We start from the raw sequence: 27,474 nt of genomic DNA, 5'->3' as shown, positions 1-27,474 counted from the left end.
TACCTCTGTATATTCCTCTACCTCTGTATATACATACCCCTACCTCTGTATATACCCCTACCTCTGTATATACATACCCCTACCTCTGTATATACATACCCCTACCTCTGTATATACCCCTACCTCTGTATATATATACCTATACCTCTGTATATACCCCTACCTCTGTATATACATACCTCTACCTCTGTATATACTGCTACCTCTGTATATACCCCCTACCTCTGTATATACCCCTACCTCTGTATATACCCCTACCTCTGTATATACCCCTACCTCTGTATATACATACCTCTACCTCTGTATATATATATATACCTCTACCTCTGTATATACCCCTACCTCTGTATATACATACCTCTACCTCTGTATATACCCCTACCTCTGTATATACATACCTCTACCTCTGTATATACCCCTACCTCTGTATATACATACCCCTACCTCTGTATATACCCCTACCTCTGTATATACCTCTACCTCTGTATATACCTCTACCTCTGTACATACCCCTACCTCTGTATATACCTCTACCTCTGTATATACATACCTCTACCTCTGTATATACATACCTCTACCTCTGTAAATACCCCTACCTCTGTATATACCTCTACCTCTGTCTATACCTCTACCTCTGTATATACCTCTACCTCTGTAAATACCCCTACCTCTGTATATACATACCTCTACCTCTGTATATACCTCTACCTCTGTATATACATACCTCTACCTCTGTATATACCCCTACCTCTGTATATACATACCTCTACCTCTGTATATACCCCTACCTCTGTATATACATACCTCTACCTCTGTATATACCCCTACCTCTGTATATACATACCTCTACCTCTGTAAATACCCCTACCTCTGTATATACCTCTACCTCTGTATATACCTCTACCTCTGTATATACCTCTACCTCTGTAAATACCCCTACCTCTGTATATACATACCTCTACCTCTGTATATACCTCTACCTCTGTATATACCTCTACCTCTGTATATACCTCTACCTCTGTAAATACCCCTACCTCTGTATATACATACCTCTACCTCTGTATATACCTCTACCTCTGTAAATACCTCTACCTCTGTATATACCTCTACCTCTGTATATACCTCTACCTCTGTATATACCTCTACCTCTGTATATACATACCCCTACCTCTGTATATACCCCTACCTCTGTAAATACCCCTACCTCTGTATATACCTCTACCTCTGTATATACCTCTACCTCTGTAAATACCCCTACCTCTGTATATACCTCTACCTCTGTATATACCTCTACCTCTGTATATACCCCTACCTCTGTAAATACCCCTACCTCTGTATATACCTCTACCTCTGTATATACCTCTACCTCTGTATATACCCCTACCTCTGTATATACCCCTACCTCTGTATATACCTCTACCTCTGTATATACCCCTACCTCTGTATATACCTCTACCTCTGTATATACATACCTCTACCTCTGTATATACCTCTACCTCTGTAAATACCTCTACCTCTGTATATACCTCTACCTCTGTATATACCTCTACCTCTGTATATACCTCTACCTCTGTATATACCTCTACCTCTGTATATACCCCTACCTCTGTATATACCTCTACCTCTGTATATACATACCTCTACCTCTGTATATACCTCTACCTCTGTAAATACCTCTACCTCTGTATATACCTCTACCTCTGTATATACCTCTACCTCTGTATATACATACCTCTACCTCTGTATATACCCCTACCCCTGTATATACCTCTACCTCTGTATATACATACCTCTACCTCTGTATATACATACCTCTACCTCTGTATATACCTCTACCTCTGTAAATACATACCTCTACCTCTGTATATACCCCTACCCCTGTATATACCTCTACCTCTGTATATACATACCTCTACCTCTGTATATACATACCTCTACCTCTGTATATACCTCTACCTCTGTATATACATACCTCTACCTCTGTATATACATACCTCTACCTCTGTATATACCTCTACCTCTGTATATACATACCTCTACCTCTGTATATACATACCTCTACCTCTGTATATACCCCTACCTCTGTATATACCTCTACCTCTGTATATACATACCTCTACCTCTGTATATACCCCTACCTCTGTATATACCCCTACCTCTGTATATACCTCTACCTCTGTATATACCTCTACCTCTGTATATACCTCTACCTCTGTATATACATACCTCTACCTCTGTATATACCTCTACCTCTGTATATACCCCTACCTCTGTATATACCCCTACCTCTGTATATACCTCTACCTCTGTATATACCTCTACCTCTGTATATACCTCTACCTCTGTATATACATACCTCTACCTCTGTATATACCTCTACCTCTGTATATACCCCTACCTCTGTATATACCCCTACCTCTGTATATACCTCTACCTCTGTATATACCTCTACCTCTGTAAATACCTCTACCTCTGTATATACCTCTACCTCTGTATATACCTCTACCTCTGTAAATACCTCTACCTCTGTATATACATACCTCTACCTCTGTCATCACTTCAAAACAGTTCGTTGAAACGGTCTGTTTTGTCCTTGATTTCAACTACTGCATCTCAGATTCACATCACTGTAGTTCCATTATATTCCACATTCACTCCTGCTGTTGCAGTGTAGCAGATAAGTTATCCAAAAAGAAGCCAGACGAACTAAAGACTAACTAGAAACCAAAGCCATGTAAACAGAATAAACATCAAACTTACTGGTTTTCCGAGCCAGCTGATTGGTGGAGGTCGATGTCACCTGTCCTTTGATTCCTCTGTAGTCCCGCTTCTCCCAAGATGCATTGCTCTCTCTGTTGCCGGTGTCCACATCCCTGCCCTGCCCCCCCTGAAGGGACTTCCTCCCCCCACCTGGGCTCCAGCTTACCCCCCTCCTCACAGACATATGACCCCTCTCCGTCTCCATCTCTACCCCCAGGTAGGTGCCTCGATCTGGGGGAGCTTTGCTGCTCTGCTGGGGAGTTCTGGAGCCTCTCTTGTTCTCCTCTGGTTTGCTCCACAGTTTCTGTCTCTTCTTCTACCCAGACTGTCTGCAGCCCTGCCTGGCTTGGTCTGTATGTCAGTTTGAGGATCACCGTTTGGGGAGTGTTTGGAGAGAAAAAAAGAGAATCACCAGTGGGGATAAGGAGAGTCTTAGCTGTCCATATTGTTTCTCCTACCACTGGACATTTCTCTTTCTGTAGTAATCCTCCTTAATGTTTCCTTTAGTCTTGTAGCTGGCAGGGAGGGAGGCTGATGGACGGAAGAAGTGTGCTGTTCCTCTGGTTCTGACACACTGTTACTACACAGTATTACTCAGGACTTACCAGAAACAGTATCAGGGACCTCCCGGGAGACTAAAGCAGGCTGGGAGTTCCACAGACACAGAGCACTCTGGATCAGTTCCCATGGACCACAGCCAACACGCTTTCACAATAACGATGTGCTCTACTGCAAATCTCCAGCTAAAGAAGAAAGACTGATAAAACATTCCTATTTCTGTTTGTGTCTGTCTTCCCTCCCTCTCAATCTTTTTCTTTCTCCAAAAACCCAGACGCTTCTCGTCTCTTCCTCACCCCTTTTTCTTTCAATCTTTCTTTTGTTTTTCTTTCTTAGTCCAGCCACCAAAACATGCCTGTTGACTGCATTGCAATCTCTACTAGACAGATCATTTTTCGTGTTGAGAAAGCGAGCAGCTCTTTATCTTGGAAGACCATTACTCAACAACGAGAAGGGGGGGGGGTGACAGTGGTGGAAATGTTTCAAAGCTTCCTGCTGTTTGGTTCGGACGAAGTGAGAAACAGCATTTCACTCTAGAAAGGTCACTGCTAAGAGCAGTCAGGATCGCCGAGCTCCGCTGGCCGATATCTCATCCAGATGGCTTCCTGTGTGAGAGTCACATACATTAAAGTATATACGCTAAGCCCAGAAAACCTTCTATAAACAGAATCATTGATATCTTCCAAGGAGTTGGACTTTTAATCACTCGGGAGTCGAGCAGGGAGTCGAGGAGGGAGTCGAGCAGGGAGTCGACGAGAAGGGAGTCGAGCAGGGAGTCGACGAGAAGGGAGTCGAGCAGGGAGTCGACGAGAAGGAGTCGAGCAGGGAGTCGAGCAGGGAGCCGACGAGAAGGGAGTCGAGCAGGGAGTCGAGCAGGGAGCCGACGAGGAGGGATTCAAGCAGGGAGTCGAGCAGGGAGTCGCATTTTAGTCCTGTTGGATGTTGGTTTGGATTAGATGCAGAGATATACAGTATGTTCTCTTAATATATAGACATTATCCTTATATCCACACATTACCATTATATCCAAACATTACCATTATATTCTCACATTACCATTATATCCATACATTACCATTATATCCATACATTATCATTATATCCACACATTACCATTATATCCATACATTACCATTATACCCATACATTAACATTATATCCATACATTATCATTATATCCATACATTATCATTATATCCATGCATTACCATTATATCCATACATTATCATTATATCCATACCTTACCATTATATACACACATTATCATTATATCCATACCTTACCATTATATACACACATTATCATTATACCCATACATTATCATTATATCCATACATTATCATTATATCCATACATTATCATTATATCCATACCTTACCGTTAGAGCTGAGGCTCAGGCAGCAGAGTTCAGTTGGTTTATTTAGGTTGTTTCGGGGGGAGATTACAATGTCTATGTTAAGGGGAATAGGTTGTTTATCCAGTCTGGGTGATATTTCAACTGTTAGTCTGGGTGATCTGTCTCTCCAGTCCCTATTGAAGGAGTGTGTGGTAAAACATGATGCTGTAGGATTCAGGGTAGAGTAAATCTGCTGTTGTCTCGAGAGGCTGATCTCCGCTAGCGCTGTGTCTCCGAGCCCGTGCAGTGTCCCCCAGGGGTCCGGAACACTACCACCTGAAAGACAAGAGAAGAAGAAGATCGGTATTCATCTGTAAACTGAATTCATTTCTACCCTCTCTGACTCACTGATGTGTAGAATGGCAGGAAGTGAGGATGGAGCCTTGCCGGGGGGTTCAGAAAGAAGTGCGGCCCACACCTTTGGCCATCCAATGCTCCCACATCTGCACTCCTAGAAGTAGAGGGGCCTTTTGTCTCGCCACACCAGCAGAACCTTTCCAGTTCACATAGGTTCCTTGAGGAATCCCTCTGAAAACCTTCAAACCGGTACCTTTTTTGTGATGAGATGGGTTTCATTTTTGAACTTTTTCAATAATATATTGTAGATATCAGATTGGGGGGGGCACAGTTTATTCGAGGTGTGGCTTTCAGATAGTTGTTTTTTGTCCCGTTAGCGTAAATGTAATTCTCGTTCATAATGTTAATATTGAAAACTGCAAATATATATATTTTTTAATATGTATGCATATTACATATTCTTAAATACAATATTAATAATATTAACATTGTTAATTATATATGGTTATAAAGTAGTAACTATTCCAACTTTGGGAATAACACACTCTTGAGGAACTAATACGCCTCCGTTAGCCTCGTTGAAGCTACAAAATTATCAGTCTTCAACAATACAACAGAACAGACATTTACTCTAATGGGTGGCCCAAAAATATATCTATCTTAAAGCCCCTGCCAAGCCACGCCTCCACTCCAGGGTTCTTCCAGGTACCCGTTGCTATGGTGAATAATTAAAGGTTCCTCCAAGAACCGCTCAACCAACCGAAAGTGCAAATATGAACAATTGACTAGCAATGGTTCCTTGAGGATCTCCAGGGGTTCACACACACACACACACACACACACACACACACACACACACACACACACACACACACACACACACACACACACACACACACACACACAATACTGTATCAAGGCTAGAGGGGTGGAGAAGGAAGCAGGAAAAGCCTTATTAAGAGTTGTGAACATGAGGATAACCCCAGTGTTGTCCTACAGGGGAAAGAACGGTCAGGACATTAAGAGTTGGATGTCAGGAAATCTCACTAAAAGACTAAAGCTGCCAACTCTTAGCTTTATCTCTACCTCCGACCTGGTGGTGACGGGAGACATATTGTGTTGTATTGCACTCAGGAGCTGACAAGGTTAATGTGGATGAATGAATATATGCTTTATCTATACTCCAGTCTCAAGTGTTACAACTGTCACCTGTCATGGCTCAGTCTATAAAGGATTACATTAGACAAGGAGGGTCATGTCTCAGTCTATAAAGGATTACATTAGACAAGGAGGGTCAGGTTTCTCAACCAAATTTATTACAACACCCTGGGACTGTCTGTCTGTCTGATAAACCTGTGTCTGTGTGTCCCATCCCTGTTCAGACTTGTCTGTCCCCATTGCGATGGGGGTTCGCCTTGTTGTGCTCTTCAACGTGATAGTCAAGAGCTTCGTCACACAGACACAAAGAACAGTGTTGTTTTTGATAACCCCCTACAACCCTAAACATACACACACATTATTTGTATTTTGTATTGGTATTTATTAAGGATCCCCATTAGTTCCTGCCAAGGCAGCAGCTACTCTTCCTGGGGTTTATTAAGGATCCCCATTAGTTCCTGCCAAGGCAGCAGCTACTCTTCCTGGGGTTTATTATGGATCCCCATTAGTTCCTGCCAAGGCAGCAGCTACTCTTCCTGGGGTTTATTAAGGATCCCCATTAGTTCCTGCCAAGGCAGCAGCTACTCTTCCTGGGGTTTATTATGGATCCCCATTAGTTCCTGCCAAGGCAGCAGCTACTCTTCCTGGGGTTTATTATGGATCCCCAATAGTTCCTGCCAAGGCAGCAGCTAATCTTCCTGGGGTTTATTATGTATCCCAAATATTATGGATCCCCATTAGTTCCTGCCAAGACAGCAGCTACTCTTCCTGGGGTTTATTATGGATCCCCATTAGTTCCTGCCAAGGCAGCAGCTACTCTTCCTGGGGTTTATTAAGGATCCCCATTAGTTCCTTTATTAAGGATCCCCATTAGTTCCTGCCAAGGCAGCAGCTACTCTTCCTGGGGTTTATTAATGAGCCCCATTAGTTCCCCATTTTCCTGCCAAGGCAGCAGCTACTCTTCCTGGGGTTTATTAAGGAGCCCCATTAGTTCCTGCCAAGGCAGCAGCTAATCTTCCTGGGGTTTATTAAGGATCCCCATTAGTTCCTGCCAAGGCAGCAGCTACTCTTCCTGGGGTTTATTAGGGATCCCCATTAGTTTCTGCCAAGGCAGCAGCTACTCTTCCTGGGGTTTATTAAGGAGCCCCATTAGTTCCTGCCAAGGCAGCAGCTACTCTTCCTGGGATTTATTAAGGATCCCCATTAGTTCCTTAGTTCCAAAGCAGCAGCTACTCTTCCTGGGGTTTATTAAGGAGCCCCATTAGTTCCTAATCTTCCTGCCAAGGCAGCAGCTACTCTTCCTGGGGTTTATTAAGGATCCCCATTAGTTCCTGCCAAGGCAGCAGCTAATCTTCCTGGGGTTTATTAAGGATCCCCATTAGTTCCTGCCAAGGCAGCAGCTACTCTTCCTGGGGTTTATTATTCCTGGATCCCTTCATTAGTCCCCATTAGTTTCTGCCAAGGCAGCAGCTACTCTTCCTGGGGTTTATTATGGATCCCCATTAGTTTCTGCCAAGGCAGCAGCTACTCTTCTTGGGGTTTATTAAGGATCCCCATTAGTTTCTGCCAAGGCAGGGGCTACTCTTCCTGGGGTTTATTATGGATCCCCATTAGTTCCTGCCAAGGCTGCAGCAACTCTTCCTGGGGTTCATTAAGGATCACCATTAGTTCCTGGCAAGGCAGCAGCTACTCTTCCTGGGGTTTATTAAGGATCCCAATTAGTTCCTGCCAAGGGAGCAGCTACTCTTCCTGGGGTTTATTATGGATCCCCATTAGTTCCTGTCAAGGCATTAACTACTCTTCCTGGGGTTTATTACCTATCCCCATTAGTTTCTGCCAAGGCAGCAGCTACTCTTCCTGGGGTTTATTATGGATCCCCATTAGTTCCTGCCAAGGCATTAACTACTCTTCCTGGGGTTTGTTATGGATCCCCATTAGTTCCTGCCAAGGTAGTAACTACTCTTCCTGGGGTCTGTCAAAATTAAGGCAGTTATACATTTTTTTTAAACATTACAATACATTCATTACAGAATTCACACACACTATCGTGCGTGCCCTCAGGGCCCTACTCCACTACCACATATCTACAACACAAAATCAATGTGTACGTTTGTGTATAATGAGTATCAAATCAAATCAAATTGTATTAGTCACATGCTCTGAATACAACAGGTGTAGACCTTACAGTGAAATGCTTACTTGCAAGTCCTTTTACAACAATATAGTTTAAAAAAATATATGAATAAGAATAAGAAATTAAAGTAACAAGTAATTAAAGAGCAGCAGTAAATTAACAATAGATTGACTATATACAGGGGGTACCGGTACAGAGTCAATGTGGAGACTATATACAGGGGGTACTGGTACAGAGTCAATGTGGAGGCTATATACAGGGGGTACCGGTACAGAGTCAATGTGGAGGCTATATACAGGGGGTACCGATACAGAGTCAATGTGGAGGCTATATACAGGGGGGTACCGGTACAGAGTCAATGTGGAGACTATATACAGGGGTGTAAGCTGTTTAGAAGCCTTTTGGACCTGGACTTGGCGCTCCGGTACCTCTTGCCGTGCGGTAGCAGAGAGAACAGTCTATGACTAGGGTGGCTGGGGACTTTGACAATTTTTAGGGCCTTCCTCTGACACCGCCTGGTATAGAGGTCCTGGATGGCAAGAAGCTTGGTCCCGGTGATGTACTGGGCCGTTCGCACTACCTTCTGTAGTGTCTGGCGGTCGGAGGCCGAGCAGTTGTCGTACCAGGCGGTGATGCAACCAGTCAGGAAGCTCTTGATGGTGCAGCTGTAGAACCTTTTGAGAATCTGAGGACACATGCCAAATCTTTTCATTCTCCTGAGGGGGAATAGGTTTTGTCGTGCCCTCTTCACGACTGTCTTGGTGTGTTTGGACCATGTTAGTTCGCTGGTGATGTGGACACCAAGGAACTTGAAGCTCTCAACCTACTCCACTGCAGCCCCGTTGATGAGAATGGGGGCGTGCTCGGTCCTCTTTTTTCCTGTAGACAGGTAACTCTTTATCAACAAGGAAGGAGGGGAGGTGAAGCCATAACACATACGTTTTTTTAGCAGCAGACTATGTCAAAAGCCACAGTGAAGTCTAACAAAACAGCCCCTGCAATAATTGTTATCATAAATTTCTCTCAGCCAATCATCAATCATTTGTGTAAGTGCTGTGCTTGTTGAGTGTCCTTCCCTATAAGCGTGCTGAAAGTCTGTTGTCAATTTGTTTACAGTAAAACAGCATTGTATCTGGTCAAACACAGTTTCTTTCAAAACTTTACTAAGGGTTGGTAACAGGCTGATTGGTCGGCTATTTGAGCCAGTAAAGGGGGCTTTACTATTCTTGGGTAGGGGAATGACTTTAGCTTCCTTCCAGGCCTGAGGGCACATGCTCTCTAGTAGGCTTAAATTGAAGACATGGTAAATAGGAGTGGTAATATCGTCCCCTATTATCGTCAGTAATTTTCCATCCAGGTTGTCAGACCGCGGTGGCTTGTCATTGTTGATAGACAACAACAACAACAACAAATATCACCTCTTCCGCACTCACTTTATGGAATTCAAATGTACAATTATTGTCATTGATCAACGTATCTACCAAATATTACCCAATGCTCAACGTTCATAACAAAATGTTCTGCCCAGCGGGTACCTGATGTGTCGGCACTGAGGCCGACATGAGAAGAGGAAGAAGGGTTTTATTGTTTAGAACACAATGGCTGCTTAACAAATTGCACCCTATTCCCTATAGAGTACACTACTTGCACTACTTTTGACCAGGGCCCATAGTAGGGCAGTGTACGGGGTGGCATTAGGGACACGTGTAATGACAAGAGCTCTCTTTGATTCCTATTGATGTGTTTTAAGGAGGGAGGACAGACATACACTACATGACCCAAAGAACATCTCATTCCAAAAACTATGAGCATGAATATGGAGTTGGTTCCTTTACTGCCCTTTACTGCTGAAACAGCCTCAGCTCCTCTGGGAAGGAGATTTTGGAACATTGCTGCTATAACAGCCTCAGCTCCTCTGGGAAGGAGATTTTGGAACATTGCTGCTATAACAGCCTCCACTCTTATGGGAAGGCTTTCCACTAGATGTTGGAACATTGCTGTGGGGGACTTGCTTCCATTCAGCCACAAGAGCATTAATGAGGTCGGGCGTCTGATGTTTGGCATATCAGGCCTGGCTCGCAGATGACTTTCCAATTCTTCCCAAAGGTGTTTGATGGGGTTGAGATCAGGGCTCTGTGCAGGCCAGTCAAGTTCTCCCACACTGATCTTGATAAGCCCTTTCTGTATGGACCTCGCTGTGTGAAACAGGAAAGGGCCTTCCCCAAACTGTTGCAACAAAGATGGAAGCACAGAATCGTATAGAATGTCATTGTAAGCTGTAGCGTTAAGATTTCCCTTCACTGGAACTAAGGGGCCCGAACCATGAAAAACAGCCACAGGCCATTATTCCTCCTCCACCAAACTTTACAGCTGGCACTATGCATTGGGGGCAGGTAGTGTTCTCCTGGCATCCGCCAAACCCAGATTCGTTCGTTGGACTACCAGATGATGAAACATGATTCATCACTCAAGAGAATGCATTTCCACTACTACTATAGTTCAGTCGCGGCGAGCTTTACACCACTCCAGCCGACGCTTGGCATTACGTATAGGGAGATCTTAGGATTGTGTGCGGCTGCTCGTCCATGGAAACCCATTTTTTTTAAACTCCAGACGTACAGTTCTTGTGCTGAAGTTGCTTTCCAGATGCAGTTTAGAACTCGGTAGTGAGTGTTACAACTGAGGACAGACAATTGTTACGCACTTCGCACTCTGTTCTGTGAGCTTGTGTGGCCTACCACTTTGCGGCTGAGCCGTTGTTGCTCCTAGACGTGTTTCCACTTCACAATAACAGTACTTACAGTTGTAGCAGGGCAGAAATTTGAGGATCTGACTTGTTGTGAAGGTGGCATCCTATGACGGTACCATGTTGAAATTCACTGAGTTATTCAGTGAAGCCATTCTACTGCCATTGTTTGTCTATGGAGATTGCAGGGCTATTGCGCTCGATTGTATACACCGAAGCCACTCATTTAAAGAGGGGTCCACATACTTTTGAATATATAGTGTATACGTTGATCAATTGTTAAGGGCTTGTAAGTAAGCATTTCACGGTAAGGTCTACACCTGTTGTAAGGTCTACACCTGTTGTAAGGTCTACACCTGTTGTAAGGTCTACACCTGTTGTAAGGTCTACACCTGTTGTAAGGTCTACACCTGTTGTAAGGTCTACACCTGCTGTAAGGTCTACACCTGCTGTAAGGTCTACACCTGTTGTAAGGTCTACACCTGTTGTAAGGTCTACACCTGTTGTAAGGTCTACACCTGTTGTAAGGTCTACACCTGTTGTAAGGTCTACACCTGTTGTAAGGTCTACACCTGTGACAAATAATAACATTTGATTTGATTTGAACCTTTATATTGAAATCTTTGGGAAAGCTTTAGAGAAAGTCTGGCACAGCAGAAAACAACAGCACAACGTCTCAATGTATATCCCCCAAGTCCTGAACTCTATAACCTCTGTGTTTCTCCTGATTCGTAACTTCACAATCCAGACGATTTAAGCAGAACATAAAAATAACCTTAAACTCTGAACTCCACAACATCTGTTTTGTGTCTCTAATTCCAACATTCATAACTACCAAATAAATCCACAGTCATGCTGCTTGGATGAATTCCACAAACATCAACGTGTCTGATTATATCCCTCGAATCCTGAACTGAACCGTACAAACCTCGTGTTTGTGCTTATTACTCAGAACTACCAGCAAATCCACCAGTTGTGGTTGTGGAAAGTCTCATCATGCGGGAGATTTGGTTCTGGGTACTGACATTAGGTTTTGGATGTGAGGTAAGGTGTAAATGTGGATATTGAAGTTTAGGAATATCTCGCATCCCAACTCTGACCCCATCGTCCCCTGACTCCATCGCACCCTGGCCCCATCACACCCTGGCCCCATCACACCCTGGCCCCATCGCTCCCTGGCCCCATCACACCCTGACCCCATCACACCCTGACCCCATCGCCACCTGACCCCATCGCCCCTGATCCCATCGCCTCCTGACCCCATCACACCCTGACCCCATCGCCTCCTGACCCCATCACCTCCTGACCCCATCGCACCCTGACCCCATCACCACCTGACCCATCACACCCTGACCCCATCGCCCCCTGACCCCATCGCACCCTGGCCCCATCACCCCTGACCCATAACCTCCTGACTCCATCGCACCCTGACCCCATCACCTCCTGACTCCATCGCCCCTGACCCCATCACCTCATGACTCCATCACACCCTGACCCCATCACCTCCTGACTCCATCACACCCTGACCACATCACCTCCTGACTCCATCACACCCTGACCACATCGCCCCCTGACCCCATCACCCCTGATCCCATCGCCTCCTGACCCCATCACCCCTCCCTGACCCCATCGCCCTCTGACCCCATCACTCCCTGACCCCATCACACCCTGACCCCATCACCCTCTGACCCCATCACCGGCAATCCCCGATCCCCTTTGTACGCAGCCGAAGCACCTGCCCACAGGTGCGTCATGCGGCCTTGCCTAACGGGGAAAGGGAGGGTGGAGCTAGTTGGGCGCAACCCAGTTAAAAAAGATGAAATTAAATACAACATAAAACTAATAAAGATCTAAGGATATAATTTACAGCGTCTGTCCCCTCAGGCTGCATGGGAGTGTAGTCACATATTTCCTGTACGCCTCCACCCTTTGATGAATATACAGTCCTGTCCTACAGTCCACCTGTCTGTCACCGTTACTTGTCCTACAGTTCACCTGTCTGTCACCCCACCTGTCCTACAGTCCACCTGTCTGTCACCGTTACTTGTCCTACAGTTCACCTGTCTGTCACCCCACCTGTCCTACAGTTCACCTGTCTGTCACCTTCACCTGTCCTACAGTTCACCTGTCTGTCACCCCACCTGTCCTACAGTTCACCTGTCTGTCACCTTCACCTGTCCTACAGTTCACCTGTCTGTCACCGTTACTTGTCCTACAGTTCACCTGTCTGTCATCTTCCCCTTACAGTCCTGTCCTGCAGTTCACCTGTCTGTCAGCATCCCCTTACAGTCCTGTCCTATAGTCCACCTGTCCAAAAATCCTGTCCTACAGGTTACATGTCCTACAGCACACCTGTCCTACAGTTCCCCTTCATAGCTTGTTCTCCATCTTTTTTTCTAACAAGGAGACAGTTAGTTTTCATTTCCATGACTGATCAGAACTTGCTGTCTTGTCCCTCCGCAGCAGACATGTGGTGAGCAATATGTTTGGACCATCGAATCACAGTAAATTCCCTGCATCGAATCACAGTAAAATCCCTGCATCGAATCACAGTAAAATCCCTGTATCGAATCACAGTAAAATCCCTGTATCGAATCACAGTAAAATCCCTGTATCGAATCACAGTAAAATCCCTGCATCGAATCACAGTAAAATCCCTGTATCGAATCACAGTAAAATCCCTGCATCGAATCACAGTAAAATCCCTGCATCGAATCACAGTAAAATCCCTGTATCGAATCACAGTAAATTCCCTGTATCGAATCACAGTAAAATCCCTGCATCGAATCACAGTAAAATCCCTGCATCGAATCACAGTAAAATCCCTGCATCGAATCACAGTAAAATCCCTGCATCGAATCACAGTAAAATCCCTGTATCGAATCACAGTAAAATCCCTGCATCGAATCACAGTAAAATCCCTGCATCGAATCACAGTAAAATCCCTGTATCGAATCACAGTAAAATCCCTGCATCGAATCACAGTAAAATCCCTGTATCGAATCACAGTAAAATCCCTGCATCGAATCACATTAAAATCCCTGTATCGAATCACAGTAAAATCCCTGTATCGAATCACAGTAAAATCCCTGTATCGAATCACAGTAAATTCCCTGCATCGAATCACAGTAAAATCCCTGTATCGAATCACAATCGATATAGAATTGTGAGAATCGAGAGAATCGTAATACATATCGGAACGCCAGCTAAGCATCGTGATAATATCATATCTTCGCCTCCCTGGCAAATACCGAGCCTAAGTAAATGTCCCATATATCAATTCCACCTTCTGATGGATTTACTGTGTACTGTTCCATACAATAATTACTGTAATGGAGGGTGTGGCATGTCAGCTCAGCTTTTGTATGAGAGTGTTATCCCTCATATATCCCACATCTCCACCTAATACTATAGGATATTCTGATGAAATATATACTGCCATATACTACTGTCTTCAGCATATATGTATAAACCCCTCCCTGTAGTACCCACTCTATGCAGTACACACTCTATGCAGTACCCACTCTATGCAGTACACACTCTATCCAGTACCCACTCTATGCAGTACACACTCTATGCAGTACCCACTCTATGCAGTACACACTCTATCCAGTACCCACTCTATGTAGTACACACTCTATGCAGTACCCACTCTATGCAGTACCCACTCTATGCAGTACCCACTCTATGCAGTACCCACTCTATGTAGTACCCACTCTATGCAGTACCCACTCTATGTAGTACCCACTCTATGCAGTACCCACTCTATGCAGTACCCACTCTATGTAGTACCCACTCTATGTAGTACCCACTCTATGCAGTACCCACTCTATGCAGTACCCAATCTATGCAGTACCCACTCTATGCAGTACCCACTCTATGTAGTACCCACTCTATGTAGTACCCACTCTATGTAGTACCCAATCTATGCAGTACCCACTCTATGTAGTACCCACTCTATGTAGTACCCAGTCTATGCAATACCCACTCTATGCAGTACCCACTCTATGTAGTACCCACTCTATGTAGTACCCACTCTATGAGGTACCCACTCTATGCAGTACCCACTCTACATAGTACCCACTCTATGCAGTATCCACTCTATGCAGTACCCACTCTATGCAGTACCCACTCTATGTAGCACCCACTCTATGTAGTACCCAATCTATGCAGTACCCACTCTACATAGTACCCACTCTATGCAGTACTCACTCTATCCACTACCCACTCTATGCAGTACTCACTCTATGCAGTACCCACTCTACATAGTACCCAATCTATGCAGTACCCACTCTACATAGTACCCAATCTATGCAGTACCCACTCTAAGTAGTACCCACTCTATGCAGTACCCACTCTAAGTGGTACTCACTCTATGCAGTACCCACTCTACATAGTACCCACTCTATGTAGTACCCACTCTACATAGTACCCACTCTATGCAGTACCCACTCTACATAGTACCCAATCTATCCAGTACCCACCCTATGCAGTACCCACTCTATGTAGTACCCACTCTATGTAGTACCCACTCTATGTAGTACCCAATCTATGTAGTACCCACTCTATGCAGTACCCACTCTATGCAGTACCCACTCTATGCAGTACCCACTCTATGCAGTACCCACTCTATCCAGTACCCACTCTATGCAGTACCCACTCTATGCAGTACCCACTCTATGCAGTACCCACTCTATGCAGTACCCACTCTATCCAGTACCCACTCTATCCAGTACCCACTCTATGTAGTACCCACTCTATGCAGTACCCACTCTATGCAGTACCCACTCTATCCAGTACCCACTCTATACCAGTGCCCACTCTATGCAGTACCCACTCACTCTCTATGCAGTACCCACTCTACATAGTACCCAATCTATGCAGTACCCACTCTACATAGTACCCAATCTATGCAGTACCCAATCTATGCAGTACCCACTCTACATAGTACCCACTCTATGCAGTACTCACTCTATCCAGTACCCACTCTATGCAGTACCCACTCTATGCAGTACCCACTCTATGCAGTACCCAATCTACATAGTACCCAATCTATGCAGTACCCACTCTACATAGTACCCAATCTATCCAGTACCCACTCTAAGTGGTACTCACTCTATGCAGTACCCACTCTAAGTAGTACTCACTCTATGTAGTACCCACTCTACATAGTACCCACTCTATGCAGTATCCACTCTATGTAGTACCCACTCTAAGTAGTACTCACTCTATGTAGTACCCACTCTACATAGTACCCAATCTATGCAGTACCCACTCTACATAGTACCCAATCTATGCAGTACCCACTCTACATAGTACCCAATCTATGCAGTACCCACTCTACATAGTACCCAATCTATGCAGTACCCACTCTACATAGTACCCAATCTATCCAGTACCCACTCTATGCAGTACCCACTCTATGCAGTACCCACTCTATGTAGTACCCACTCTATGTAGTACCCACTCTATGTAGTACCCACTCTATGCAGTACCCACTCTATGCAGTACCCACTCTATGCAGTACCCACTCTATCCAGTACCCACTCTATCCAGTACCCACTCTATGTAGTACCCACTCTATGTAGTACCCACTCTATGAGGTACCCACTCTATGTAGTACCCACTCTATCCAGTACCCACTCTATCCAGTACCCACTCTATGTAGTACCCACTCTATGCGGTACCCACTCTATGTAGTACCCACTCTATGCAGTACCCACTCTATGCAGTACCCACTCTATCCAGTACCCACTCTATGTAGTACCCACTCTTTGTAGTACCCACTCTATGAGGTACCCACTCTATGTAGCTATGTAGTACCCACTCCATGTACTAATAGAACAATGTGAGATGTGAGTATGAATGTCAGGTGAGTGAGAGAGAGCATTCCTGAGAGGATTTCAAGTGTATCCGTTACCTATCCCATAATATTCGGGCTGGTACGGACCATGACTGACATGTTGCCATGATGATCCCCTTTGGGCTGTAGAACCGATAATGTGTTGTTAATCTCAGGGCCTACCCACATATCCATTACACACACACACACACACACACACAGAAACACACACAAGTACGTGCGTACACACACACACATGCACACACGCACACACACACACACACACACACACACACACACACACACACACACACACACACACACACACACACACACACACACACACACACACACACACACACACACACATAGGGGTTTAGCAGGCTCTGTTCTACTCTCTCATGTTCAGGCAAAGGACCATTCAATGACCTCCCAAATAATTGTGGGTTTTGCTCCAAAATTGGCATTCCTGGTTCATAATTCATCTTCCAAGGAGGAGGTGGGGGAGGGGGAGGTGGGGGGGGGAAGGAAGGAGACAGTGATAGCCCCGGCATGCCTTGGCTTGTGTTGGAGGTGATGACTGACAATCAAAACAATGTCAGTCACAGACTTCAATGAAATGGTTCTTTCTTCTCTCTCTCTCTCACTCTCTCTCTCTCTCTCTCTCTCTGTCTCTGTCTCTGTCTCTCTCTCTCTCTCTCTCTCTCTCTCTCTCTGTCTCTCTCTCTCTCTCTCTCTCTCTCTCTCTCTGTCTCTGTCTCTCTCTCGCTGTCTCTCCTCCTCTCTTGTCTCCCTCTCTCTCTCTTTCTCTCCCTCACCCATCTCCCCTCTGTCTGCTTTCATCTCCTATATCATGTGAGAGTAAATCTTGTAATGAAGTGTGTGATGTGTGCAGCAGGGCCACACTGAGACCTGCAGGTGTTCAAGATAAACAGGTATAGATAGGTGTGTAAAAACCAACATGGCAGTTTCTTCCATCCAAAACTCTTAGAAGCTTGAATAAAACACTTCAAAGTTAAAAGCTTCAGAGATACGGAGGTGCTGAAATATTCAGTTTCATTTTGCCAAAAAAACTGTGTGTGTGTGTGTGTGTGGATGTGGATCCATTAGCTGGTTATTAAAAATGATGTAAAAGTACACTACATTCCCAAGACATTTAGTGGTTAGAGCGTTGGGCCAGTAACCAAAAAGATCGAGGATCGAATCCCCGAACTGACAAGGTTAAAAAAATCTGTCGTTCTGCCCCTGAACAAGGCAGTTAACCCACTGTTCCCCTGAACAAGGCAGTTAACCCACTGTTCCCCTGAACAAGGCAGTTAACCCACTGTTCCCCTGAACAAGGCAGTTAACCCACTGTTCCCCTGAACAAGGCAGTTAACCCACTGTTCCCCTGAACAAGGCAGTTAACCCACTGTTCCCCTGAACAAGGCAGTTAACCCACTGTTCCCCTGAACAAGGCAGTTAACCCACTGTTCCCCGGGCCCCGAAAACGTGGATGTCGATTAAGGCAGCCCCCACCGCACCTCTCCGATTCAGAGGGGTTTAGGTTAAATGCAGAAGACACATTTCAGTTGAATGCGTTCAGTTGTACAACTGACTAGTTATCCCCCCTGTTCCCCTTTTCCCTGTCAATACAGATGACTGAATACATTTGTTGTGTTACACCGACTCATATGCCGAATTCATGCCACGTCATGAATAAGTTGTGTCTCTAATAAATCATTTGTATGGTAACGTATGGCAAAACAAAAGACTGTTATTTCCTCTCATATACTGGTCCTCACCTGCTATCACAGGAAGGTAAGACAATACGGTCTCCAGCTAGCGAACCCTTCATCTGATACGCTCGTCTAACGTTACACGATACCGCTGCTGTCAGTCTCTAGCCAGGGCTGGCTAAATCCAGACTCCACACAGTCACAGCCAATACTCTACTTCGCTGCTGTCAGTCTCTAGCCAGGGCTGGTCAGATCCAGACTCCACACAGTCACAGTCACAGTCACAGTCAAGACAATACACATCTGCTCTAAGTCTCTAACCAGGGCTGGCCACATCAAGACTCCACACAGTCACAGTCAAGACAGTCAAGTCAACCAGGGCTGGCAATCCAGACTCCACACAGTCACAGTCAAGACAATCTCTGCTCTAAGTCTCTAACCAGGGCTGGCCACATCAAGACTCCACACAGTCACAGTCAATACTCTACATTGCTGCTGTCAGTCTCTAACCAGGGCTGGCCACATCCAGACTCCACACAGTCACAGTCAAGACAATACACATCTGCTCTAAGTCTCTAACCAGGGCTGGCCACATCCAGACTCCACACAGTCACAGTCAAGACAATACACATCTGCTCTGGGTCTCTAACCAGGGCTGGCCAGATCAAGACTCCACACAGTCACAGTCAAGACAATACACATCTGCTGTCAGTCTCTAACCAGGGCTGGCCACATCCAGACTCCACACAGTCACAGTCAAGACAATACACATCTGCTCTAAGTCTCTAACCAGGGCTGGCCAGATCAAGACTCCACACAGTCACAGTCAAGACAATACACATCTGCTGTCAGTCTCTAACCAGGGCTGGCCACATCAAGACTCCACACAGTCACAGTCAAGACAATAGGCTAGTCTATCAGTGACAGCTCTAGCTGACCGCAGTGCTAATGTAGCCACCAGCTAACCAGCCCCCTCTGCAGACTACAACCTGCACGAAGGGAAAGTGACTAAACGGCAACCGACAGATGTTTGTCATCAGTTAGTTCAAAAGTTGACATTTCAAAGTTCATGTTTCCCCTCGTTTTTTTTATATATATCATTTTTTACCTTGTAGTCCCATGCACTCTGTCCATTCCCCCCCCTCAGAGAGGTAGGCTAACAACTGACAGATCAACATAATTGACTATAAGTAAAACTCAAAGTACAAGTCCACATGCAGCAAAACAGTCACTGTGCCAAAACGTCTAATCTAGGCGTTACAAGCTGAACTGTAGAACATTCCGGTATAACAGATAGCAGCTGTACAGTAGTTGTTGCAGCTCACCTGTACTCCGGTGGGCCGGTGTGTGAGAGGCTCACGGCTAGGTTCCCCCTTCTTCCTCTCTCTGGGACGGACTCTCTCTCTCTCTCTCTCTCTCTTTCTCTTTCTCTCTCTCTCTCTCTCTCTCTCTCTCTCTCTCTCACTATCTCTGGCTCTCTCTCTCTCTCTCTCTCTCTCTGAGTAGGACTCTCTATTCCCCCAACCCCCTCCCTCTCTCTCTCTCTCTCTCTCTCTCTCTCTCTCTCTCTCTCTCTCTCTCTCTCTCTCTCTCTCTCTCTCTCTCTCACTCTCTCTCCTTGAGCAAGACTCTCTCTCTCTCTCCTCTAGCTCCCTCGATTGAATCAGACAGAGAGGAAAAAGAGGGGGGAGAGGAGAGGGGGGGAGTAGTCGTACTTGGAGCACAGTAGGCTCTTTGTCTGGCCTCCTGTTCATATGGTTTCCTTCAAGCTTGCATACTGAACACATTATACCATCATATATTTTCATATTCAACACCGGGATGTATTGGGGGGGGGGAGATCTAAGAGGAAGCCCCCTCTCCTCTCTCCATCCCCGCATGTTTTCTCTTTCAACCCCGTTTTTCCCTCCAAAAAAAGCTCAAGGACAAGAATATGCCGAAAGAAAGAAGGAAATATATATATATATATATATATATATATATATATATATATATATATATATATATATATATATATATATATATATATATACATGCAAGGAAATGTAACACTGAAGTGGTACCAAAGGACCAAGCCTTAAAGAGCCAGTTGTTTACATGGTTCTCTTACTGAGAACTCACCGTCGAGGACAGAGGAATATTTCCTCTGGAGATTTAGATCAGGAGACAGACATAGTCCACAGGACAGAAGGACCTTACAGATTTAGATTTAGCAGGCATGGGACAGGGGAGAAAGACCATCACAACAACTCATGGCCTGGTTCTGAAATGGCACCCTGTAGTGCACTACTATTGACAAGGGCCTTTTGTAGAGAACAGGGTGTCATTTGGGACATGGTCAGTAAAACACGAGAAGGTTTAGCTGAATGTTGAGATGAGGACAGTAATTCATAGTTAGTTATACACGAGAAGGTTTAGCTGAATGTCGAGATGAGGACAGTAATTCATAGTTAGTTATACACGAGAAGGTTTAGCTGAATGTCGAGATGAGGACAGTAATTCATAGTTAGTTATACACGAGAAGGTTTAGGTGAAGGTTGAGATAAGGACAGTAAATCAGACTGGTCTCTTCTGATCTTTAGTCATCTCTCTCTCTCTCTCTCTCTCTCTCTCTCTCTCTCTCGCTGTGTCCTAGCCTGGTTCCAGATCTTTGTGCTCTCTTGCTAACGTCTATGGTCAAAGGTCTGTGACCAAGCTATAGCTCACTGTCACAGAACTAAGATTTACACAGAGATGTAACCACTTAAAAGTGCCACAGAGAACATTAGCAAACAACTTGTCATGTATTGTGGAGTATCCCACTGCTAAATTGTGGTACAGGCAAATTTATGGGACATTCAAAGATGTCAGCATTATTTACAAACGACACAAACATATCCTGACCCTTAGACGAGTCTCCTTCCTTTGCCCTGTGTTGCATTGCACCAGGCTGTGAAATTTGACAGCCTCTTTGAAATACTGTGAAACCAAGGCCTTTCATACGGACTACGGTGGACACCATTGGACAGTGGGCTTGGTCTCTTTTGGGGCCAAGGTGTGAGAGTACAATGGGCGTAACTTCGAACCGTGCTCACACGATGAGTAACATGACTTCACTCCTGAATACTTGGGTTAGCTTCCCAAGCTAACAACTAGGATTTAGCTCAGCGGGCTAACACAGCCTTGTGGTGCGCAAGAGACAGAGGTTTGAACCTAGTCATTCACATAACAGTAGTCTTAGGAAAGTAGGGAACTCATTCGGCTGAAAAACTCTGGAAAAAGGTCTCCAAAGGTTTCGTCAGCTGTCCCGATAGAAGAACCCTTTTTGGTTCGAGGTAGAACCTTTTTTGGATACGAGTAAAAACCCTTTTGGGTTCCATGGAGAACCGTTTGCGGAAAGGGTTCTACATGGAACCGATAAGGGTTGCACCTTGAAAGCAAAAGTGTTTTATTTATTTTTTACCTTGAACCAAATGTAGTTCTTCAAAGCTTTCTCATAAGGGGACAGCCGGAGAACCTTTTAGGTTCTTGATACAGTAGCACCTGTTTTCTACAGGAGCACCTGTTTTCTGCAGTAGCATCTGTTTTCTGCAGTAGCACCTGTTTTCTGCAGTTGCACCTGCTTTCTACAGTAGCACCTGTTTTCTGCAGTAGCACCTGTTTTCTGCAGTTGCACCTGCTTTCTACAGTAGCACCTGTTTTCTGCAGTAGCACCTGTTTTCTGCAGTAGCACCTGTTTTCTGCAGTAGCACCTGCTTTCTACAGTAGCACCTGCTTCCTACAGTAGCACCTGTTTTCTGCAGTAGCACCTGTTTTCTGCAGTAGCACCTGCTTTCTACAGTAGCACCTGCTTCCTACAGTAGCACCTGTTTTCTACAGTAGCACCTGCTTTCTACAGCAGCACCTGTTTTCTACAGTAGCACCTGTTTTCTGCAGTAGCACCTGTTTTCTACAGTAGGACCTGCTTTCTACAGTAGCACCTGTTTTCTGCAGTAGCACCTGCTTTCTACAGTAGCACCTGCTTCCTACAGTAGCACCTGCTTCCTACAGTAGCACCTGCTTCCTACAGTAGCACCTGTTTTCTACAGTAGCACCTGTTTTCTACAGTAGCACCTGTTTTCTACAGTAGCACCTGTTTTCTACAGGAGCACCTGTTTTCTACAGGAGCACCTGTTTTCTGCAGTAGCACCTGTTTTCTACAGTAGGACCTGCTTTCTGCAGTAGCACCTGTTTTCTGAGTGTACATTTAACCATGACTCCATGGGCTGTAGTAATATCTTAAATGGACAGTTCAACATTTACTTGGTTGGGGGGTACTCGTCCAACTCAAGATGTCTACAACAACAACAACAAAAAAAAAAATATATTTTTACATCTCTTTCCATTATTTGAATGGCTGTTACACAGTTTCGATGCTGGGATTATATTACAGTGGAGAGGATGAACATGTGCAGAGAGCCTACGGACTTTTGAAGTTGTTTTTATAAAATATCTGATTATAACATGGTGACTAGTTGTGTAATATTTAGACTATAGTGAGGTAATACTTTCTAGGAATAGCTGCTTGGATCGGGAACGTATGTTAAGCTTTCCTGAATAACTGGGCCTGCCGAGAACAGAGGCCTATGGGGCCGCAGGATGAATTGGGGGAACGATGATCTGTAACAGACAACAGACAACACAGACAACACACAGACAACACATCAGGCCTGCTACTGTGTCTATCTAGAATCTGACCGGAGTGGAATGAATGAAACATTCAACAATCTTTTGCATTCATTATTATTCAAATTACATTTTGCAATTGTTACTCAATAACAATCTGTCGTTCTACCCCTGAACAAGGCAGTTAACCCACTGTTCCTAGGCTGTCGTTCTGCCCCTGAACAAGGCAGTTAACCCACTGTTCCTAGGCTGTCATTCTGCCCCTGAACAAGGCAGTTAACCCACTGTTCCTAGGCTGTTGTTCTACCCCTGAACAAGGCAGTTAACCCACTGTTCCTAGGCTGTCGTTCTGCCCCTGAACAAGGCAGTTAACCCACTGTTCCTAGGCTGTTGTTCTACCCCTGAACAAGGCAGTTAACCCACTGTTCCTAGGCTGTCGTTCTGCCCCTGAACAAGGCAGTTAACCCACTGTTCCTAGGCTGTCGTTCTGCCCCTGAACAAGGCAGTTAACCCACTGTTCCTAGACCAGTTAACCCACTGTTCCTAGGCTGTCGTTGTAAATACGAATTTGTTCTTAACTTGCCTAGTTAAATAAAGGGTCAATACATTTTAAAAAATGTAAAAAAAGACATTGTACTCACTTGAAAACAATAATACAAGAACTTATTCGTTGAATTGTGGTGTTGTAGGCTAGTATTGATAGGATCATGTTATCGTCCCTCAACAAGATCAATGGGGGAGCTTTCTGAGCTGCTTGTCTTCACTGTTCTTTAATGTGCAATGATGCACCTGTTCTCTCCTCTGTACCTGTTCTCTCCTCTGTACCTGTTCTCTCCTCTGCACCTGTTCTCTCCTCTGTACCTGTTCTCTCCTCTGTACCTGTTCTCTCCTCTGTACCTGTTCTCTCCTCTGTACCTGTTCTCTCCTCTGTACCTGTTCTCTCCTCTGTACCTGTTCTCTCCTCTGCACCTGTTCTCTCCTCTGCACCTGTTCTCTCCTCTGTACCTGTTCTCTCCTCTGTACCTGTTCTCTCCTCTGTACCTGTTCTCTCCTCTGTACCTGTTCTCTCCTCTGTACCTGTTCTCTCCTCTGTACCTGTTCTCTCCTCTGTACCTGTTCTCTCCTCTGCACCTGTTCTCCCTCTGCACCTGTTCTCTCCTCTGTACCTGTTCTCTCCTCTGTACCTGTTCTCTCCTCTGTACCTGTTCTCTCCTCTGTACCTGTTCTCTCCTCTGTACCTGTTCTCTCCTCTGTACCTGTTCTCTCCTCTGTACCTGTTCTCTCCTCTGTACCTGTTCTCTCCTCTGTACCTGTTCTCTCCTCTGTACCTGTTCTCTCCTCTGCACCTGTTCTCTCCTCTGTACCTGTTCTCTCCTCTGCACCTGGCCTCCCTCTGTACCTGTTCTCTCCTCTGTACCTGTGCTCTCCTCTGTACCTGTTCTCTCCTCTGTACCTGTTCTCTCCTCTGCACCTGTTCTCTCCTCTGCACCTGTTCTCTCCCTCTGTACCTGTTCTCTCCTCTGTACCTGTTCTCTCTGTACCTGTTCTCTCCTCTGTACCTGTTCTCTCCTCTGTACCTGTTCTCTCCTCTGTACCTGTTCTCTCCTCTGTACCTGTTCTCTCCTCTGTACCTGTTCTCTCCTCTGTACCTGTTCTCTCCTCTGCACCTGTTCTCTCCTCTGCACCTGTTCTCTCCTCTGCACCTGTTCTCTCCTCTGTACCTGTTCTCTCCTCTGTACCTGTTCTCTCCTCTGTACCTGTTCTCTCCTCTGTACCTGTTCTCTCCTCTGTACCTGTTCTCTCCTCTGTACCTGTTCTCTCCTCTGTACCTGTTCTCTCCTCTGTACCTGTTCTCTCCTCTGCACCTGTTCTCTCCTCTGTACCTGTTCTCTCCTCTGTACCTGTTCTCTCCTCTGTACCTGTTCTCTCCTCTGTACCTGTTCTCTCCTCTGTACCTGTTCTCTCCTCTGTACCTGTTCTCTCCTCTGTACCTGTTCTCTCCTCTGTACCTGTTCTCTCCTCTGTACCTGTTCTCTCCTCTGTACCTGTTCTCTCCTCTGCACCTGTTCTCTCCTCTGTACCTGTTCTCTCCTCTGCACCTGGCCTCTCCTCTGTACCTGTTCTCTCCTCTGTACCTGTTCTCTCCTCTGTACCTGTTCTCTCCTCTGTACCTGTTCTCTCCTCTGTACCTGTTCTCTCCTCTGCACCTGTTCTCTCCTCTGTACCTGTTCTCTCCTCTGTACCTGTTCTCTCCTCTGTACCTGTTCTCTCCTCTGTACCTGGCCTCTCCTCTGTACCTGTTCTCTCCTCTGTACCTGGCCTCTCTGCTGCACCAGGCCTCTCTGCTGCACCTGGCCTCTCCTCTGTACCTGGCCTCTCCTCTGTACCTGACCTCTCTGCTGCACCAGGCCTCTCTGCTGCACCTGGCCTCTCCTCTGTACCTGGCCTCTCTGCACACCTGGCCTCTCTGCTGCACCTGGCCTCTGCCGCACCTGGCCTCTCTGCCGCACCTGGACTCTCCGCCGCACCTGGCCTCTCCTCTGCACCTGGCCTCTCCGCTGCACCTGGCCTCTCCGCTGCACCTGGCCACTCCGATGTCTATCAGCTATTTATATTGAAAATTGGTGCAGATTTGAAAGATTTTATGTGTGGTATGATTACTGTTTTCAAATAGCACTTTTTAAAAGCCAAATGAAATCTGAGCATAGCTCCCTGCCACTTCCCACCCAATTCCCTCCAGACCTACCTCCCTCTCCCCACCCAACTCCCTCCAGACCTCCCTGCCTCTCCCCACCCAACTCCCTCCAGACCTCCCTCCCTCTCCCCACCCAACTCCCTCCAGACCTACCTCCCTCCCTCCCTCCCTCCCCCACCCAACTCCCTCCAGACCAACCTCCCCCTCCCTCTCTCCCCACCCAACTCCCCCCAGACCTCCCTACCTCCCTGCCTCTTCCCACCCAACTCCCCCCTCCCTCTCCCCACCCAACTCCCTCCAGACCTAACCCCTCCCTCCCTCTCCCCACCCAACTCCCTCCAGACCCCTCCCTCCCTCTCCCCCACCCAACTCCCCCATACCTCCCTCCCTCCCTCCCTCTTCCCACCCAACTCCCTCCCTCCCTCTCCCCACCCCACCTCCTCCATACCTCCCTCCTCTCCCCACCCAACTCCCCCATACCTCCCCCTCCCCCAACCAACTCCCTCCATACCTCCCTCCCTCCCACCCAACTCCCTCCCTCCATACCTCCCTCCCTCTCCCCACCCAACTCCCTCCATACCTCCCTACCTCTCCCCACCCAACTCCCTCCATACCTCCTCCCTCTCCCACCCAACTCCCTCCATACCTCTCTCCCTCTCCCAATCATTCCTCTTTTCCTCCCTCCCATATTGAACTCACTCACTCTCTGACCCACTTCTTCACCTCTGTCTCTCCTTCCCTCAATATATAATCTCACCTCCTTTCTGTCATCCTTTATCATACCCAAGTAAATATTTCCCCCTATTTCCTATCTCTCTCCCTCCATCTCTCTAACACTGGATTTCTCTCTCTCCCGCCATCTCCCTCTTTCCCTCTCCCTCTCTCCCTCTTTCTCTCTCCCTCTTTCCCTCTCCCTCTTTCCCTCTCCCTCTCTCCCTCTTTCTCTCTCCCTCTTTCCCTCTCCCTCTCTCCCTCTCTCTCTTTCCCTCTCCCTCTCTCTCTCCCTCTCTCCCTCTCTCTCTCTCTCTCTCTCTCTCTCTCTCTCTCTCTCTCTCTCTTCCTCTCTCTCTCTCTCTCTCTCTCTCTCCCTCTCTCCCTCTCTCTCTCTCTCTCTCTTTCCATCTCTGCTGGTGTTCCTCTCATAGGGGCAGCTGTGTGTGTGGGAGAGATAATGAAAGAGCGAGGGAGCGAGATGAGGGGAAATGCTAGCACACATTCCATCAGAAGAAAGAGGGGGCTTTTGCTGCAGAGAGAGAGAGAGAGAGAAGAGAAGGGAGAGTCCTGCTCAAGGAGAGAGAGAGTGAGAGAGAGAGAGAGAGAGAGGGGGAGGGTGGAATTTCCTAACTGACTGATCTGGTTTTCATTCCCTCACCAGTCAGCTAGATCTTTCCCTCCACCATGCAGAAGAGAGACTGTGTCCCAAATGGCACCCAATTGCCTATATAGTGCACTACATAGGGCTCTGGTCAAAAGTAGTGCACTACATAGGGCTCTGGTCAAAAGTAGTGCACTACATAGGGAATTT

The 27,474-nt window shown here is 46.1% G+C and overlaps 1 protein-coding gene across 3 annotated transcripts in view; it reads right to left on the bottom strand.

Moving 5' to 3' along the window:
* LOC112238610 (synaptopodin) overlaps positions 1–20,070 on the bottom strand; it is a 46,764-nt gene extending 26,694 nt beyond the window's left edge. The window contains exons 1-3 of one of the 3 annotated variants that reach the window (XM_042303511.1): positions 19,936–20,070; positions 4,698–4,991; positions 2,761–4,250 (exon numbers count right to left, since the gene is read on the bottom strand). In XM_042303511.1, coding sequence (XP_042159445.1) covers positions 2,761–2,965 — 205 coding nt within the window. In that variant the 5' untranslated portion in view covers positions 2,966–4,250; positions 4,698–4,991; positions 19,936–20,070. Of the gene's footprint in view, positions 1–2,760; positions 4,251–4,692; positions 5,016–19,935 lie in introns of those variants that run through there. The other 2 variants (XM_042303513.1, XM_042303512.1) reach the window with 2 other exon arrangements.
* Positions 20,071–27,474: the final 7,404 nt, after the last annotated feature.

Source organism: Oncorhynchus tshawytscha, linkage group LG21, assembly GCF_018296145.1.
Source record: "Oncorhynchus tshawytscha isolate Ot180627B linkage group LG21, Otsh_v2.0, whole genome shotgun sequence".
Classification (NCBI taxonomy): domain Eukaryota; kingdom Metazoa; phylum Chordata; class Actinopteri; order Salmoniformes; family Salmonidae; genus Oncorhynchus; species Oncorhynchus tshawytscha.
The sequence above is the reverse complement of the archived record's forward strand: the minus strand, read 5'-3'. Positions and strand labels throughout refer to the sequence as shown.